We start from the raw sequence: 15163 nt of genomic DNA on the forward strand, positions 1-15163 counted from the left end.
GTCTTTCTCGTCTCTCTGTCTCTCTGTGTCTCTCTGTCTCTCTATGTCTCTCTCTGTGTCTCTCTCTGTGTCCTCTCTGTCTTGTGTCTCTGCTGGTCTCTCGTGTCTCTCTCTGTGTCTCTCTGTGTCTCTCTCTGCGTCTCTCTCTGTGTCTCTCTGTGTCTCTCTCTCTGTGTCTCTCTGTGTCTCTCTGTGTCTCTCTCTCTCTCTGTGTCTCTCTCTGTCTCTCTCTGTGTCTCTCTCTGTGTCTCTCTGTGTGTGTCTCTCTGTGTCTTTCTCTGTCTCTCTCTGTCTCTCTGTGTCTCTCTCTGTGTCTCTGTGTCTCTCTCTGTGTCCTCTCAGTGTGTGTCTCTCTGTGTCTCTCTGTCTCTCTCTGTCTCTCTCTGTGTCTCTATGTGTCTATCTGCTGCTACTGACCATCAGAGAATAATGTACATCGCGGATGGTTCAGTATATTTACTGACGATTGGTGAATCACAGTGAAGATGGTTTGCTGTTGATCACTTTCTTGCCCGCATGTGTTACCCGAGAGAAATATCAGCGATATAAGCACAGTTTCACTGTTTTAGAGCTCGGTTTGCAATATTTGTTAGTTGTGTCAACACCGTGCAGTGCGTGATAAACCACTTGTACTTCGCCAGGTGAATAAATAATAATAATATTTTTATTTTGACAGTGATTTGTCTAGTCCAGAAACGGTTTCAGGATTTAATTTACTGGCTGGTGCTGGAGAACGCGTTTTTCCTTGTATTTACAGCCTTGTATTAAACAGACGTGCGTTTCATTATTTTGTATCACTTTAAAATTGCTAAAATGCGCGTTGAAGTCGATTGCATTAAACCCCCAGATGTGTTAAAGGCAATAACATTCTCAGCTGATTGCAATGTCTGATCTATTTGCAGATCAAATGAATTTTAACGGATTGACATCATGTACCGATTACTTACAATAGCGTTGTGTGCCCATTAGAAAGGACACAGTCACTTTACAGTGAACATATTACTCATCTCACACTAATAGGAATATAACACAATAATCCTGGCTTTTGATATTGCCCTTTCCACGTTTGAGGACATTTCAGAGCACTTCACTGGAATCACTGTAAAGTGACTGTGTCCTTTTGTACGTACCGCAGGGCACCATTTGTGCACAGAGATGTCCCACAAAACAGCTCCGATTTGAATTCGGGGAATTTTTTTGGGGGAAGTACGAAAAACAACATTGAATTATAGATTTACAACCAGTTTTCTGTCAACTGAATCCAGTATGTTTGACAACATCAGAAATGTTCACTTGGCAGACGTTCACGGTGGAATAAGACATTTCTGTGCACTTTTATTTGGAGCTTTTAATTTTAACATGTCTTTTCTTAAATGATAATGCTTCACACTCGTGACTTTTTAACCTTGTAACCCACAGACGTGGTCAGCGTGTAAAGACAATTTATAATCAAAGAAATTGTTCACTTAACCGAGTTCACAACTAATGCAGTCAACGTTAGCACTGCAGCGGTGAGAATAATAATAATAATAATCCTTGCATTTGATATAGTGCCTTATCACGTCGTTCAGACATCTCAAAACGCTTCACAGAATTATTGCAAAGCAATATATTGCAAAATAACGACATATATTATAATAAAATAATAATAATATTATAAAATAAAATGTTATAGTTGCAATATATACATTATACATTGTAATACAACACATAATAACATATAATATATAATAAAGAGATGGAAGGGAAATTCGTTTCAATTTAAATTCTTAATACTTCTTAATTCTTAATAACGTTTATTGATTTCCTAATGATAATTTAGCAAACATTACTTTGTTATGTAACATCTGGATATAAAAAACTGCTTGGTCAATAGGTCTGCTTCGTGATTTTTTTTTAAAAAATGAACGTGTTTTACTTAAATATACATTTTTGAAACCCACTTTGATTTGCGCACCTCCTGTCATAAGTAGTTTTTTTTTTAATATTTAAATTTCGCAGCTTTACGAGTGCGGACAGAAGTGGTTTGCAATGACAGAACCGGTTCGGCAGTCGTCAGCTTTGGCATCAAAAGGTATTTAGTTGAACGAGGAACATTTCTCAGCACGACTTAGCAAAGCCACAAACAAAACATGCATTCAAACAGGATTGTTTTGACCCTCCCACAAAAATCTCTAGAGATAACAAGATGTCGTTTTTCTATTTTCAGCGTTGGACGCAAACCGTGTTAATAGCAACTGACATGTGTACATCTGAGTGACAGGTCTGTATGTAACAGTACAACATTACAACTGGCATTTCACTGGGAACTTCAGTCAAGTTAACATTTCTGATGTCTCAAACATACTGAAGGTATTCAGTGGACAGAAACTGGTTGTAAATATAATTTAAAAGTACCGACAAAGTGGCAGTGGTTTTACAAAAAGCACAGCATTTATAGACTATACCACAGGTTCGGACTGGTCCTGCAGAGAGAGCCCTGCACAGTGCTATGGTTACAAGGTAAATATTGCACTGGCTGTGAGCAGAGCTGTCTCTGACAGACAGATGTCTCAAGTAATCGCTGACATTCAATGATCTCCCGCTCTCAGCACACTTACTGATAAGATCCCATCTCAAGATTCAGTCTTCACAAACGCACTCATTATTAATTCGCGCTGAGCGATTTTGTGCAACTGGAAAATTGCAGATTTTTTTTGAAGTGTTTCAATAACTGCCCACAAGCGCCTGACAACGCCGGAAAGTTTCCATCCCTGACGGTCAGATTGAAATATTGTAATGTCTCAAGACACGTTGTGCTCCTGAGCTGCAATATTACAATAGGGTTGAACTGCAGGTGTAGATCTGAGATTATGTGTTACATGAGAGGAGAAAGAGACAGATAGAGACAGGGATAATAAAAGAGGAAGACCAGGTTTAATTATAACTGACAAGGACTGAGAGAAAGACCTTAAACAAACAGCAGAGAAGATCGAGGAGGGTTGCAGTGAATCTCCAATAGGGACAAACAGATACAATTACATTAAATAACATCTAAACGGCATTGATTTGGCAACGAATTCAGTCATTAAATTGTAAATTGATAATCCTTAATGATCTTTCCATTTTATATAATAAGAATCCTCCACAAAATACATTGCAAAGCGAATTGAGCGAATATTTTATGGACGATATGGCACCTTATCACATCTCAAAGGGCTTCGTGGGATTTTACTGTGAAGTGTAGTGACTGTGTATTTGTAGGCAATGGTTGGTATTAATTGTATGATTTGAATTTCAAACATCCGACAGGCAGTCCAGAGTGAGGTTATAATTTAATGAACTAAAATATTACGAACACATTCTTTTTGGGGGAAGAATTGTAGCTCAACAAAACTAAGGGTTGCCTGTGGCTTTCTTGAAATTAGTTTCCTTTAAAAAATATGTGAATATATATATATTTGTTTATCTGACCTGTTTGAATCAGTAAATGTTTAAAATTACTGTACTTTCTGGCTCCTGTTGCTAACAGGTAAATAATACATAAATATTTAGATCCATAGCTAAGCATAACTCTGATCCAGTCCCACTTCCTATAGCCATTCTCCCCCCAGCACAAAAACTCCCAATCCTCATATAAAGAGAGATTAGAAATTCAACTCACTATTGGATGGTGTCTCAATCTAAACACCTGCTTTTAAACATAATTAAAAAAACAAACTAGCTGCATCTTTTGAAGCCGTGAAATGATTGTGATACTGTGTTAAAGAAATGCCCTCCTCATTGGGAGACCTACATATGTCTTCAATCCTCTCAGTCAAAGCATTAGCCAGTAGGATAACCCAGTGAAGCTCAGCGGTTAGAGCACTCACCTCATAAGACCTGGGTTTGATTCCAGCAGGGCGAAACCTTGGGCAAGTTTCCTTACTCCACACACCTGATAATAATCCCTCAAGAAAAAAAACAATAACAAATTGGTCACTTCAATCCACGACTGTTTGTGGGTCACTGCTATGCGCAATTTGCTGCTGCGTTTTGCCCACAAATATACAGTCAATTCACTTTACAGTATATTCTGTGAAGCGCTTTGAGACGTCTAGAAGACATGAAAAAGGCTATATCAAATGGAAGGATTATTATTTATTATAACTCTAGCTGGACAAATACTGCACCAACAGTATAACTCATACTTGTCCCATATTTCCACAGCAGGTTGCATTGTCTAAGCCTTTATGCTTTCACATCTTATACAAACTCTGTCAATTCCATGTGTAGGTGGGATGAATGCAATTCTCAGTTTGGTTTTGATACTCTTTAGCATGGTGATAGGTTTCTGGGTGTGTCAGACACTTGGCTGACCAAAAAAATACAAACTACTGCACTATATGCCAACCATCCCAGTACTAGCCAGCTGTGAGTTCATGAAATTTCAGTAGTAAACTGCACTGAACATACCACAGGCAACACTCAGGCTCTTGCTGTGCTAATTGATTGTTTTTACAAGGTAATGCAAACAATGTTTCATGTAATGAGGCAGCTATTGGTACTGCAGCCACTTGTAACACCCAAGTGATTACACAATGAAAACAAGAAGAATGTGTCAAATTAAACAGAATGAAGCTGGCTCGCTAACTTTAAGTCAAATTTGTATTTAGCGAAATAGTACTGACAATTAAACATATCTGATCCATGAATCATCGAGTAGAGCTGTGCACACTGTTTCCACTTTATCTCAAACTGGGAACCACTCAGTGAAATGATCAGTTTATTCTGGGCAATGTTATCTTTTGTAATGATCTGTTGAACTACAATAACAAATGTTATATAGCAGCTTTCACGTCAGGATAGGAGGACATCCCAAGGCACTGCAAATGTACATGTAGAAAGTTATGATGCTTAACTACTATTTCTGAGAGGTAGATTCAAGACTGGTGAAGGCATATAATTGTCATCTAATAGGAGTAAGTGCCATTTCATCATACTGAAGGCTGGAAAGGAGCTAAATGTGTATTCTCTGCCTGGTGGGATGAACCCTGATTACCAAATTCTGGACAGCATTAGATGCAGGATGGCAAGAGCCAATTGGGAGATTTGTTGGCCAGGACACCAGGAGGAACTCTTTTCAAATAGTGCCATAAGATCCTTAGTATCCATTTGAACAGGTACTGGGACCTTGGTTTAACATCTTATCTGAAGGACAGCCCCGAAACTACAATATCCCCCAATCACTGCATTGGGGTATCAGCTTAAACTATGTGATTCCAAGTCCCGACATGGGGTTTGAACCCATAATCTTCTGACTCAGAGGCGAGTGTGCTACCACTCTATACCCTTTCCCAGGTAAAGTGGGGTCCACCAGTAGAATCAGCATGTTGATCATCCAGGAAATGCTGGTAAAACATTGATAGCAGCTCCAGCACACACCAGCACAGAGTGTAAGCTCGAGGACCCCAGTTAGCACTCAAGTGACTAACGATTTTGAAGGAAATTTTTGACCTATTTATGAGTGACAATTATTCTTTCTTTTGCCTCCTACAAAAAAAGGTCACCCCATCCACAATTCTGATTCCATTGCTTTGTTGTTTAGGCATTTTGATCAAATGCCTTGTATTGAAAGAGAATATTCACTCTAGTCTTTTCTGGAAGGAGGTAGTGTGGAAGTTTTCTGAAAGCTCTGGCTGATCTTCAAAATAATTACATTCAAATGTCAGTTGTTTGTTTGAACAAAGACTGAGCGTACTTCATATATATGAATATTTGGAAACCTTTATTTTAAAAACTCGTGTAGTTGATAACCAGGAACTTTAAATTCATAGTTACTGGTATCCAACAGTTCCAAAATTCTTGTTATACATTTCAATGACAATCAACATTGTGTAATAGGCATTTTAATTCATGTACAGTATCAAACAATGAGTCATTTGACATGTACATTTTAAAAGTTTGCACATTTTTAAACAAAAAAAAACAAAACCTGTTTGAAGTTTCCAGCTCAAATAGCGTATCTGGACTTTTTCCAAGAAAGAGCTTCTTCATTTCATCTGTCACAAACAAGGTGATGACAAGCTGACAATAACATAAATGTCTGGGTGGGACGATTAATAACAATGGAGTCACAGGCTTTGCCATTTTGCAGCTTCTATTTATGGCACCATTCAGCATTTTTATTGCAATGCAAGTGATACATATTTTTTGCTGCAAGATACAACATGATTCATTTTTGTCTTATATTATTGAGCGTATACTTTGCAGCTGACTTAATGGGGCACTATCTTTATTGGCAGCACTATTTATATTTTGCACCCACAAAATATAGTTCATTCATTTTACAGTATATTCTGTGAAGCACTTTGAGATGTCTCATTGATGTGGTTAGGCACTATATCCAATGCAAGGATTATTATTTTATTCCTTTATTTACTTGTTTAACAAAATGTAATAGGATGACAGTCAAAATGCATCCAGTAACTGATCTTTTTTGTGTGTAATGTTATTTTCATTAAAATAATACAACTCATTTTCCTCCCCAGACATAAAAAGTTTACCAAGTACATTATCATGGAGTCTTCACTCCTTTAAAATTGACTTAAGACTGATGAACATCTACTGTTGTGCTTACATGATTTCAAAAACAATATCCAGCATTTTCTGTAAGTTTAGAAATCATTAAATCAGCAATTGGAATAAATTTGAGCTAGTTCTGCGATACAATGGGGAATTATTTGTCACGATAAATACTTCAATATATCATATTAAGATGCCACTTCATTATTAATGAACAAGTGATCCTGGCTTAGTTGGCAGCACTCTCACCTCTAAATCAGAAGTTTTTTAAGTTCAAGCTCCAGGTTAGGACAGAGATCATAGTTGAAGCTGACATTCCACTGGCATCGTTGCATATATGGAGGTGACATTCTTTGTATCAGATGGTAAACAGAGATCCCCTCAGCCTGTTCAAGGGAAATAAAAGATCCCTCAGCACTGTTCAAAAAGGGAAAGGGAGCTTCCACAGGTGTCCCAGTCAACAATCTCCTAGATTAAAACAAATGGTCACCTCAAAATCCCATCAACATGGCCAAATTGGCTGTCATGTTTGCCTACACAGTCACTACACTTTACATAAAATGCTGTGAAGGCTTTGAATCACTTTAACATAATAAGTTAATGTACCAAGTACAAGGATTATTATTATTATTGGTTCCTGTGCTTCTAATACATGCGAAGATATTTAAATACCAACATGTTAAACAGAGAGTAAAGGTAAAGAATTTCTTCCTCGGAGCCTTTTATTATTTTACCAAACAGCTTTGGTGAAGTTGTCCAGTAAAATGTTTACACGTACCAACATGCTGTGCTGCAGGGTGGTGGCTGATAAATGAATGCTTGTGCTTCCTTCTACAAAGTAAGCTCCCGATCTCAGCCATGGGTAAACAATTAATGGGAATACTGAGCATTACCCCTTACCCCACAGTGAAATTAATAATAATAAAAATTATAATCCTTGGATTTCATATTACAGCAGCTTGCAATTAAATAGTGTCCCTCACGCAGCGTAGGGTCTCAGAGGTGAGACGTCTCAAAGCACTTCACAGGATATGCTGTAAAGTGGATTGACTGTATTTTGTGGGCGAAAGGTGGTATCCACAGTTGTGGATTGAGTGATCAATATTTTTTAAAAAATTGAAGGAATATCAACAGAGAGCAATCCACCAATCGACTAACAACTGAGATCCTACTTACTGCTAGATAGACTGGGAAACGTCAGTTGTGTTTTTTGTGTTTTCTACCAGTGTCAGCAGAGGCCTGGGAGCAAAATCACCTCCCTCTCTACTCATTTAGGGAGTGGTAAACTGTGTGCGTGTAAAGGTTGGAGGTTCACCCCCAAGAGTTATAGAAAAGAAACATGGATGAGAATGAAAATTGAGGCAGTGGCGGGGGATAGAGAGGATGGGTGCGATGTCTTGTATTGGAGCCTCAATGTGCTATCCCACGCAGTATTGAGACATCACCTCTGAGTCATTATCTTATCTCCAAATCTGAACCACATCGCTGCAGAGCAGCACCAATCAAGATCCAGGTATTTCCCCACAGAGTCTTCAGGTAAAGTCACTCTTCATTGTAAATTGGTCAAATGATTTGACTGTTGTGGGACGCTGCTGTGTGAACCTGTCTCCCACTGCTATCTCACCACCATTATAACCCGCATGAAACTGACCACCTGCTCCCACGACCTCATCCCTACACTTCTCCTTACCTCCCAGCTCCACCTCCTTGCCCCTCTACTCACAGACATCATAAACCTCTCCCTGCCCACTGGTCCCATTCCCACCCCTTTAAAAATGGCCATCAATACTCCTATCCTCAAAAACCCTCCCTGGACCCAATCCTGCTCTCAAAATACCACCCCATCTCCAACATCCCTTTCTTCTCCAAAGTCCTGGAACGAGCCATTGTTTCTCAGCTTCACTCCTTCCTCTCCCGCCACTCCCTTCACGAACCCTCCAATTGGGTCTCGGTGTCGTCCACAGCACAAAACTGCTCTGGTCAAAATGACAATGTCATCTGTCTACCTGAGACCAGGGCTCCCTTTGCCTCCTCGTCCTCCATGATTTCTCTGCTGCCTTTGACTCCGTTTGACCACTCTATCCTCATCCATCGCTTCTCCTCTTCTCTCACCCTCATGGTACTGCCCTTGAATGGTTCAGAGCGTACCTCTCAACCGCCTCCATTTTATCTCCACAAACAGTTTCTCCTCGAGCCCCTGCACCATCTTGTGCGGTGTTCCTCAGGGCTCTGTCCTTGATCCCCTCCTCTTCAATATCTATATCCTCCCTCTTGGTGGCATTATCAACAGACATAAAGTCAATTTCCACATGCATGCGGATGACACCCAACTGAAACCTCTCTGCCTCCACCTTTGACTCCAGGACCACTGGTGTCCTGACAGAATGTCTGTCAGACATCAAGTCCTGGATGAGAGCTAACTTTCTTCAATTGAATGTCAACAAGACCGAGGCCCTCCTCATCTCAGGCACTGACAGCATCACCATCCATGGATGCACATTCCACCTTACTAAGCCAGTCCGGAACCTTGGGGTCTTGTTTGACCTCAACTATCCTTCCTACCCCACATCCGTGCTATGATCCGCTCTGCCTCCCTCACCTCTGCAAAATTGTTCGGTTCCGCCACTGTCTCACCCGCAGGCCACCGAAACCTCATACATGAATTCATAACATCCAGGCTTGACTATGCAAACTCATTGCTTGTCGGCCTCCTCAACTCCTCCCTCCATAGGCTGCATAGATCATTCGGAACTCTGCAGCTCGTGTCCTCTCCCGCACCAGGCTCCGTGACCTATCACCCCTATCCTCACCCCGACTCCACTGACTTCCCATCACACAGATACAGTTCAAGATCCTGGTCCTCACTTCAAAGCCCTCCATGGCCTCTCTCCCCCCTACATCTGTGACCTTCTAACCCCCTTACCATCTTGCCCGCGCTCTTCGGCCTGCTTCACGTCCCCCCTGTCTGCCCCACCATTCGTGGGCAGGCCTTCTGCCACTCTGCACCCACCCTCTGGAACTCCATCCCGTAGTCTGTCCACCTCACCCCTCTCGTCTCCTTCAAGACCCATCTCAAGACCCTTCTCGTCGACCGTGCTTTCACCCTTCTTCCCCTGTTGCCCTCCACCCTACCCAATCCCGACCCCCAGCTCGGGTCTGCAACACTGACTGTCCAGTGCCTTAGGACATCTCCCGACGTGAAAGATGCTATACAAATGTAATTTTGTTGTTGTATGCGGTCTGTATAAATAAGTCCGTACTAGTGAATACAGTGCAATATTTCCAATATCAGAGTTCAATAGGGGCAATTTAATGTGAAAATTTGGCAGCTTTAACTACATTTCTGAATGTGTGATGTCTAGATTACAATTGAATTCACCTTTTACCAACCTCAAATTCCCATTTCAAACTTTAGCTCAGCAATGCATGAAAATGTACAGTACTTTAAAGAGGAATTCATGAAATAGTTGGCCACTTGAAATATACAGTCAATTCACTTCACAGTATATTCTGTGAAGCACTTTGAGATGTCTCAACAACATGATAAGGCGCTATATCAAATGCAAGGATTATTATTACTGATGGCAATTTTGGATTAAATAGCAAACATTTTGCACTTGAAATGAAATCTAATTTTCCAGATCAATGTGCCTCTTGTGTTACTAAGATGATAAACGGCAAGGGAAAAGGTTTCTGGTAATGGTCTCCTCACTTATGAACAGGCAGACGGATCTTAACATCTCAAACAAACCTAACAATGTGCATACTTGACACAGATCAAGTAATGGGACTAGTTAGAAACAAGAGGGCAATAAATATCTAGCAATTAAGAGCATTAATATTCCAGCCATCCATGCTGTATTTACAGTCAGCTATAGAAAAGCTATAAAATGTGATACATCCATGAATCATGCGAGCTTAGAATTTTTAAGTTAACATAGTTGGTAAAAGTGGATTTGAAGCTCAGAGCTTCCACAATAAAATAACTTGTGAATGTAACACCTGGCACTCGTGCCTCTGAGTCAGAACATTGCAGATTCAACTCACTTTGTTGCTGACAATCCAGTGCAATGCTGGGGGAGCGCTACATTGTAAGGGTTGCCGTCTTCAGATAAATCATTCATTTGAGATAATATCTGCCTGTTCATTTGGACATTAAAGATCCCATGGTACTATTCAAAAGAGAAGGGAGATTCATGGCCAACAATCTCCACAAAAAATTAATTATTCGCTTCATGGGTATTCGTAAGACAGAGTCGTGTGCAGATTGGCTGCCGCAAAAGCTAACAACTACAATCACTACACTTTTAGACATTTTAACAAGGACCTACTATATCAAATGCAAGGTTTATTATTTCATTTATTATTATCGTTGAATTCTTAATCTGTACCCCAAGTAGAAAAAGCAACAACAACAACAAAATTACATTTATAGAGCTTCTTTCACGTTGGGAGGACGTCCCAAAGCGCTGAACAGTCAGATGTCGGGGCCGAGCATGGGAAGGGGTGGTATAGGGGTGAGGGAAGGCAGAGAGATGGGAGGGAAACCAAAGGCACAATCAAAGAAAAGGGTCTTGAGACCGGCCTTGAAGGATGCAAGGGAGGAAGCGAGGCGAAGAGACCGTGGGATGGAGTTCCAGAGTGTGGGGCAGAGTAAGCTGAAAGCCCGGTCACCAATGGTAGGGCGGGTCGGGCGGGAGACATGGAGCAGGCCGGAGCCTGATGAGTGGAGGAACGGGCAGGTTGGTAGGGAGTCAGCAGGTCAGAGAGGTAGGAGGGGGCAAGGCCATGGATGGACTTAAAGGTGAGGACAAGGATCGTGAACTCGATCCTCTGGGGGATGGGGAGCCAGTGGAGTGGAGTGAGGGTGGGAGTGATGGGTTCGCGGAGCCTGGTGTGCGAGAGTACACGAGTTGCAGAGTTTTGGATGATCTACAGCTTGTGAAGGGAAGAGTTGGGAAGGCCGATGAGGAGGGAGTTTCTGTAATCGAGCCTTGATGTGATGAATACGTGGGTGAGGGTTTCGGCAGCCTGAGGGGTGAGGCAGTGGCGGAGTCTGGTAATGTTGAGGAGGTGGTGCTGGTCATGGTGCAGGTGTGGGGGAGAAAGGACAGTTCAGGGTCAAGCAAGACACCCAGGATCCTGACTGGGTTAGTGAGGTTGAGTGTGCAGCCATGGAGGCTGATGCTGTGTAGACACTGTGTAGACACTGTGTGGCATTGCTGTTCAATATTCCAAAATAAGAACAATAAGGATTAAAATCATTCTATTTGGTTTATATACTCAGATTTAAACTTTGTTTTAAAACTCTGCAGGCACAGTTCCTGTAGAAGTGTGGGATTTGTAGGTATGTCACTGCTGATTATACTACTGTTAATGTGGTTCAACTGTCTAGAAAAGGATATATAAACAAATGTAGCCAAGTAGCTTTGCAAAATTCACAAAAAAAAAATTGTATTCAGAATTTCTATTCCGTTACAAAACTTTTTCTCTTTCACTGGTTTTATCCTCAAAATCTCAGCAAAGGCATCTCCGAACCAGCATGTGATATGGGCAGAGTCCAAGGTGAAGTAAAAGAGTTGATCCTGGCACTGTTTTCTACGGTACACAGAGCGTGGATCAGCTGACAGTACTGCCATGATGGCAGATCTTGCTTCCTCTATAGATTGGAAATGTTTCAATGACGTTTTAACCGGGATCTACAAACAGCCACAGAGATGGTTAAATCTTAGCATTTAAATCTAATAAACACATTAAACAGATACTAGATTATATAACATTATAAAGCACAGCATAACATCACCTGAAAAATGGGGTTTCCAATATAAATATAATATAAATATAAATATAAATATAAAGGAAACCTGGTGCTTAAAATTCCAACTAAGTTCAGCCTATCAGACCATTTTGGTTTAAAATTGAAGATTTCACAATGCTGTGGAAAATTCTTAAATTTAGTTGGTAGCTGGGATTCTTTGCACATGGCTCCTGTTAGTTAATCGCTCAAGCCAAAGCCCTAACACTGGTGCAAGCAGCAGTAAGCTTGCCAATGATTGCAACGTCAAGCCAGTTTTGTTTGGTTAAACACCAATAATACCTTAATGCTCCTTCTTAAAAAGAATCAAATCCAAACTGAGAATGAATTGAAAAATTTCCACATTTTCTGCGCGACCTGAGCTATTAAGATAAGGCAGGCCTAGAGGTTCAAATCTAGGTAGAATTTTCAGGCCCCTGGACACTGACTGGAAGCAAATAATGACCAGGTTATTAGTGTGGTGGAGTCCTGTAGCTCAGTGGTTAGAGCACTCACTTTGCAAGCAAGAGACCTGGGTTCGATTCCCAGCAGGGTGAAACCTTGGGCAAGTTTCCTTACTCCACACGCCTGATAATAATCCCTCCAAATACAAAACAATAATAAATTGGTCATTTCAATCCATGACCGTTTGTGGGACTCTGCTGTGAGCAATTGGCTGCCGTATTTCGCCCACAGATATACAATCAATTCACTTTACAGTCTATTCTGTGAAGCGCTTTGAGACGTCTAGAAGACGTGAAAAGCGCTACATCAAATACAAGGTTTATATTATTATTAATAATAGAATAATAGTGTACCACTGTACCTGCTTTGTCAGGAGCCTGGAACTGCTCCAGATCCTTTTCAGCATAAGGGGTGAATCGAACGTCTAATGAAGACACGGGAGATTCCTTTACCCATGCTGCGACAGTACTGATACACGGCTCATTACCCAAGTCCTGACCAGCAGAACTCGATGTCTTGGGCTGGTGCTGATACTGATGGTACATGGTAGTGCCTGCATCCTTCAACTCCATGCTGATAACTTTGCCTCTGTCAGTGGATTCGGTCGCAATATCACTGTGGATTAGCTGGTGCCTGATCTTCTCCACAGTTAGGAAGAAGCTTTGGTCAACACCTGCCTCCTTTGTAGCAGCAAACTGATTATCTTTCTCACACTTTAGCTCACATCCTAAAGGGATCTCTTCAACTTTGGTGAGGTGTTGATCTTCTCCATGAAGAACTTCACCGCTTCTGTTTGTTATTGAGTGTGTCCCATATATAGGAGGGTTTGGGCCCAATTCAGCAAAACATCCACCTCCAACCTCTGAAGTCCCGTTGGTGTCCACCTGCCCCTCATCAATATATTCTCCAGTTACTGGATTTGTAACAGTTTGGAACTGCTCATCTAGCACGATATCTTTATTGAACTGACTGTCTTTTCCATCACTGGAGGCATCACATCTAGGTGTATCATAGTCTGGAATATATGGCTTAATGTCCAAGACTGGTGTCCCTTCTATCATGTCGATTCCCGAAAGACAAACTGTGTCACCTTAAAGAGTAAAGGGAAAAATAGACACAAAAATATATATGCATACACAACAACAACTCGCATTTTTATAATGCCTTTTACTTACAGCATCATCTTTTGTAGCATCAGATCGTACCTGAAGACTTAATCTTTGACCTCTTTGGCCTACGGTCATCTCCCATCACTCTCTGGCTCGCGTAAAGCTCTGCCACTGTTAAGTGCTGCGAGATGCTACCTCGTGTGAAGGGCATTATGCAAACGCAAGTTGTTATTGCTGTTGAAGTGCTTTACTGAGACAGTGGCAGACTTCGAGCAGGGTGGGTAGGGGAGAAGAGAGGTGATCACAGATTTTGTTTAAGTGGTAAGTTTTGAGGAAGGCTTTAAGGACAGGCAGAGAGGGAGCAATGTGGATGGATTTCGAGAGAGTTCCAGAAAGTACAGGGCATGGTAGCTGAAGATTTAACCATTGATAAATATATAGTATAATATACTAATTTGCTGGGGGCAAAGAGGTTGAAAGCTCACCTGCTGATAGCGAAGCAGAGGAGCAGGAAATGCGAAGCAGAGTTGGCTCAGCAGTGGGAGTAGCTGGGGGAGTAGGGTTGCAGGGTAAATTGAGGCAAGGCCACAGAGGCATTTGAAGGTGAGGTTGAGGATCTTGATATTAATCCTTTGGGGAATAGGGAGCAAGGATGATGGTCTCATGGAGCCTAGTATAGGAGAGAATGTGATGATTTTGTACTCTCGGAGAGTGGAGTTGGGGAGGCCAGCGAGCACAGAATTGAAAAGTTGAGTCAAGAATACGGCAACAAAGAACTGCCCGAGGATGGTCATAGGTACATGACAGAAAAGCCATTAAAGGAGATGGAGTGACAACGCTGAGACTAGATTATGAGCTCACGTCCTGGTATGGGATATGACAGAGATGAGAATGCTTCCAGTTTAGCAAGATGGACACTTTGTTTTAAGTTAGCGACTTTTAAAAAAAACAAAGTGCTTTTAAATTAGTGAAATCTTGATCATCTCCCCAACCACACAAATCAAAGTTCCAGTGCAAAATGATGGAAGTAAGCTAAGAGGAAAGTAAATGCAAAAACTAAGCCAATGTTCAGTTACCTTTAAATTCATTTAAAATAACATCTATTTTGATGATAAAGGATTCTGCTTTGTGCTTGAAAATATTGCCAAGTTAGAGGACCAAAGAAGAATGAAGGTAATTACCAAATTATGCAGTACCAAAGATATATTGAAAAATGTGACTTGATTTGGAAATAGGTTATGGGCCCCCTCAC

The 15163-nt window shown here is 41.1% G+C and overlaps 1 protein-coding gene across 1 annotated transcript; it reads right to left on the minus strand.

Annotated features, from left to right (window-relative positions):
• Positions 1-11629: 11629 nt before the first annotated feature.
• LOC121852795 (tRNA (adenine(37)-N6)-methyltransferase-like) lies at positions 11630-14122 on the minus strand. Its single transcript, XM_042346694.1, has 3 exons — positions 14008-14122; positions 13156-13892; positions 11630-12242 (listed from the first exon to the last, which is right to left on the minus strand). Exons 1-3 carry the CDS (start codon positions 14120-14122, stop codon positions 11982-11984), a joined length of 1113 nt encoding a protein of 370 aa, XP_042202628.1. The 3' UTR covers positions 11630-11981.
• Between the last annotated feature and the right edge of the window lie 1041 nt (positions 14123-15163).

Source organism: Callorhinchus milii, unplaced genomic scaffold, assembly GCF_018977255.1.
Source record: "Callorhinchus milii isolate IMCB2004 unplaced genomic scaffold, IMCB_Cmil_1.0 Scaffold1357, whole genome shotgun sequence".
Taxonomy (NCBI): Eukaryota; Metazoa; Chordata; class Chondrichthyes; order Chimaeriformes; family Callorhinchidae; genus Callorhinchus; species Callorhinchus milii.

Excerpts from the sequence above, each read along its gene's own strand:
- LOC121852795 (XM_042346694.1), bottom strand. The coding sequence starts at position 14,122 with ATGCCCTTCACACGAGGTAGCATCTCGCAGCACTTAACAGTGGCAGAG. Across the intron at positions 13,893-14,007 it reads GTCAAAGATTAAGTCTTCAG|GTGACACAGTTTGTCTTTCG; the intron begins GTACGATCTGAT and ends TTACTCTTTAAG. Across the intron at positions 12,243-13,155 it reads CTGACAAAGCAGGTACAGTG|ATCCCGGTTAAAACGTCATT; the intron begins GTACACTATTAT and ends GGCTGTTTGTAG.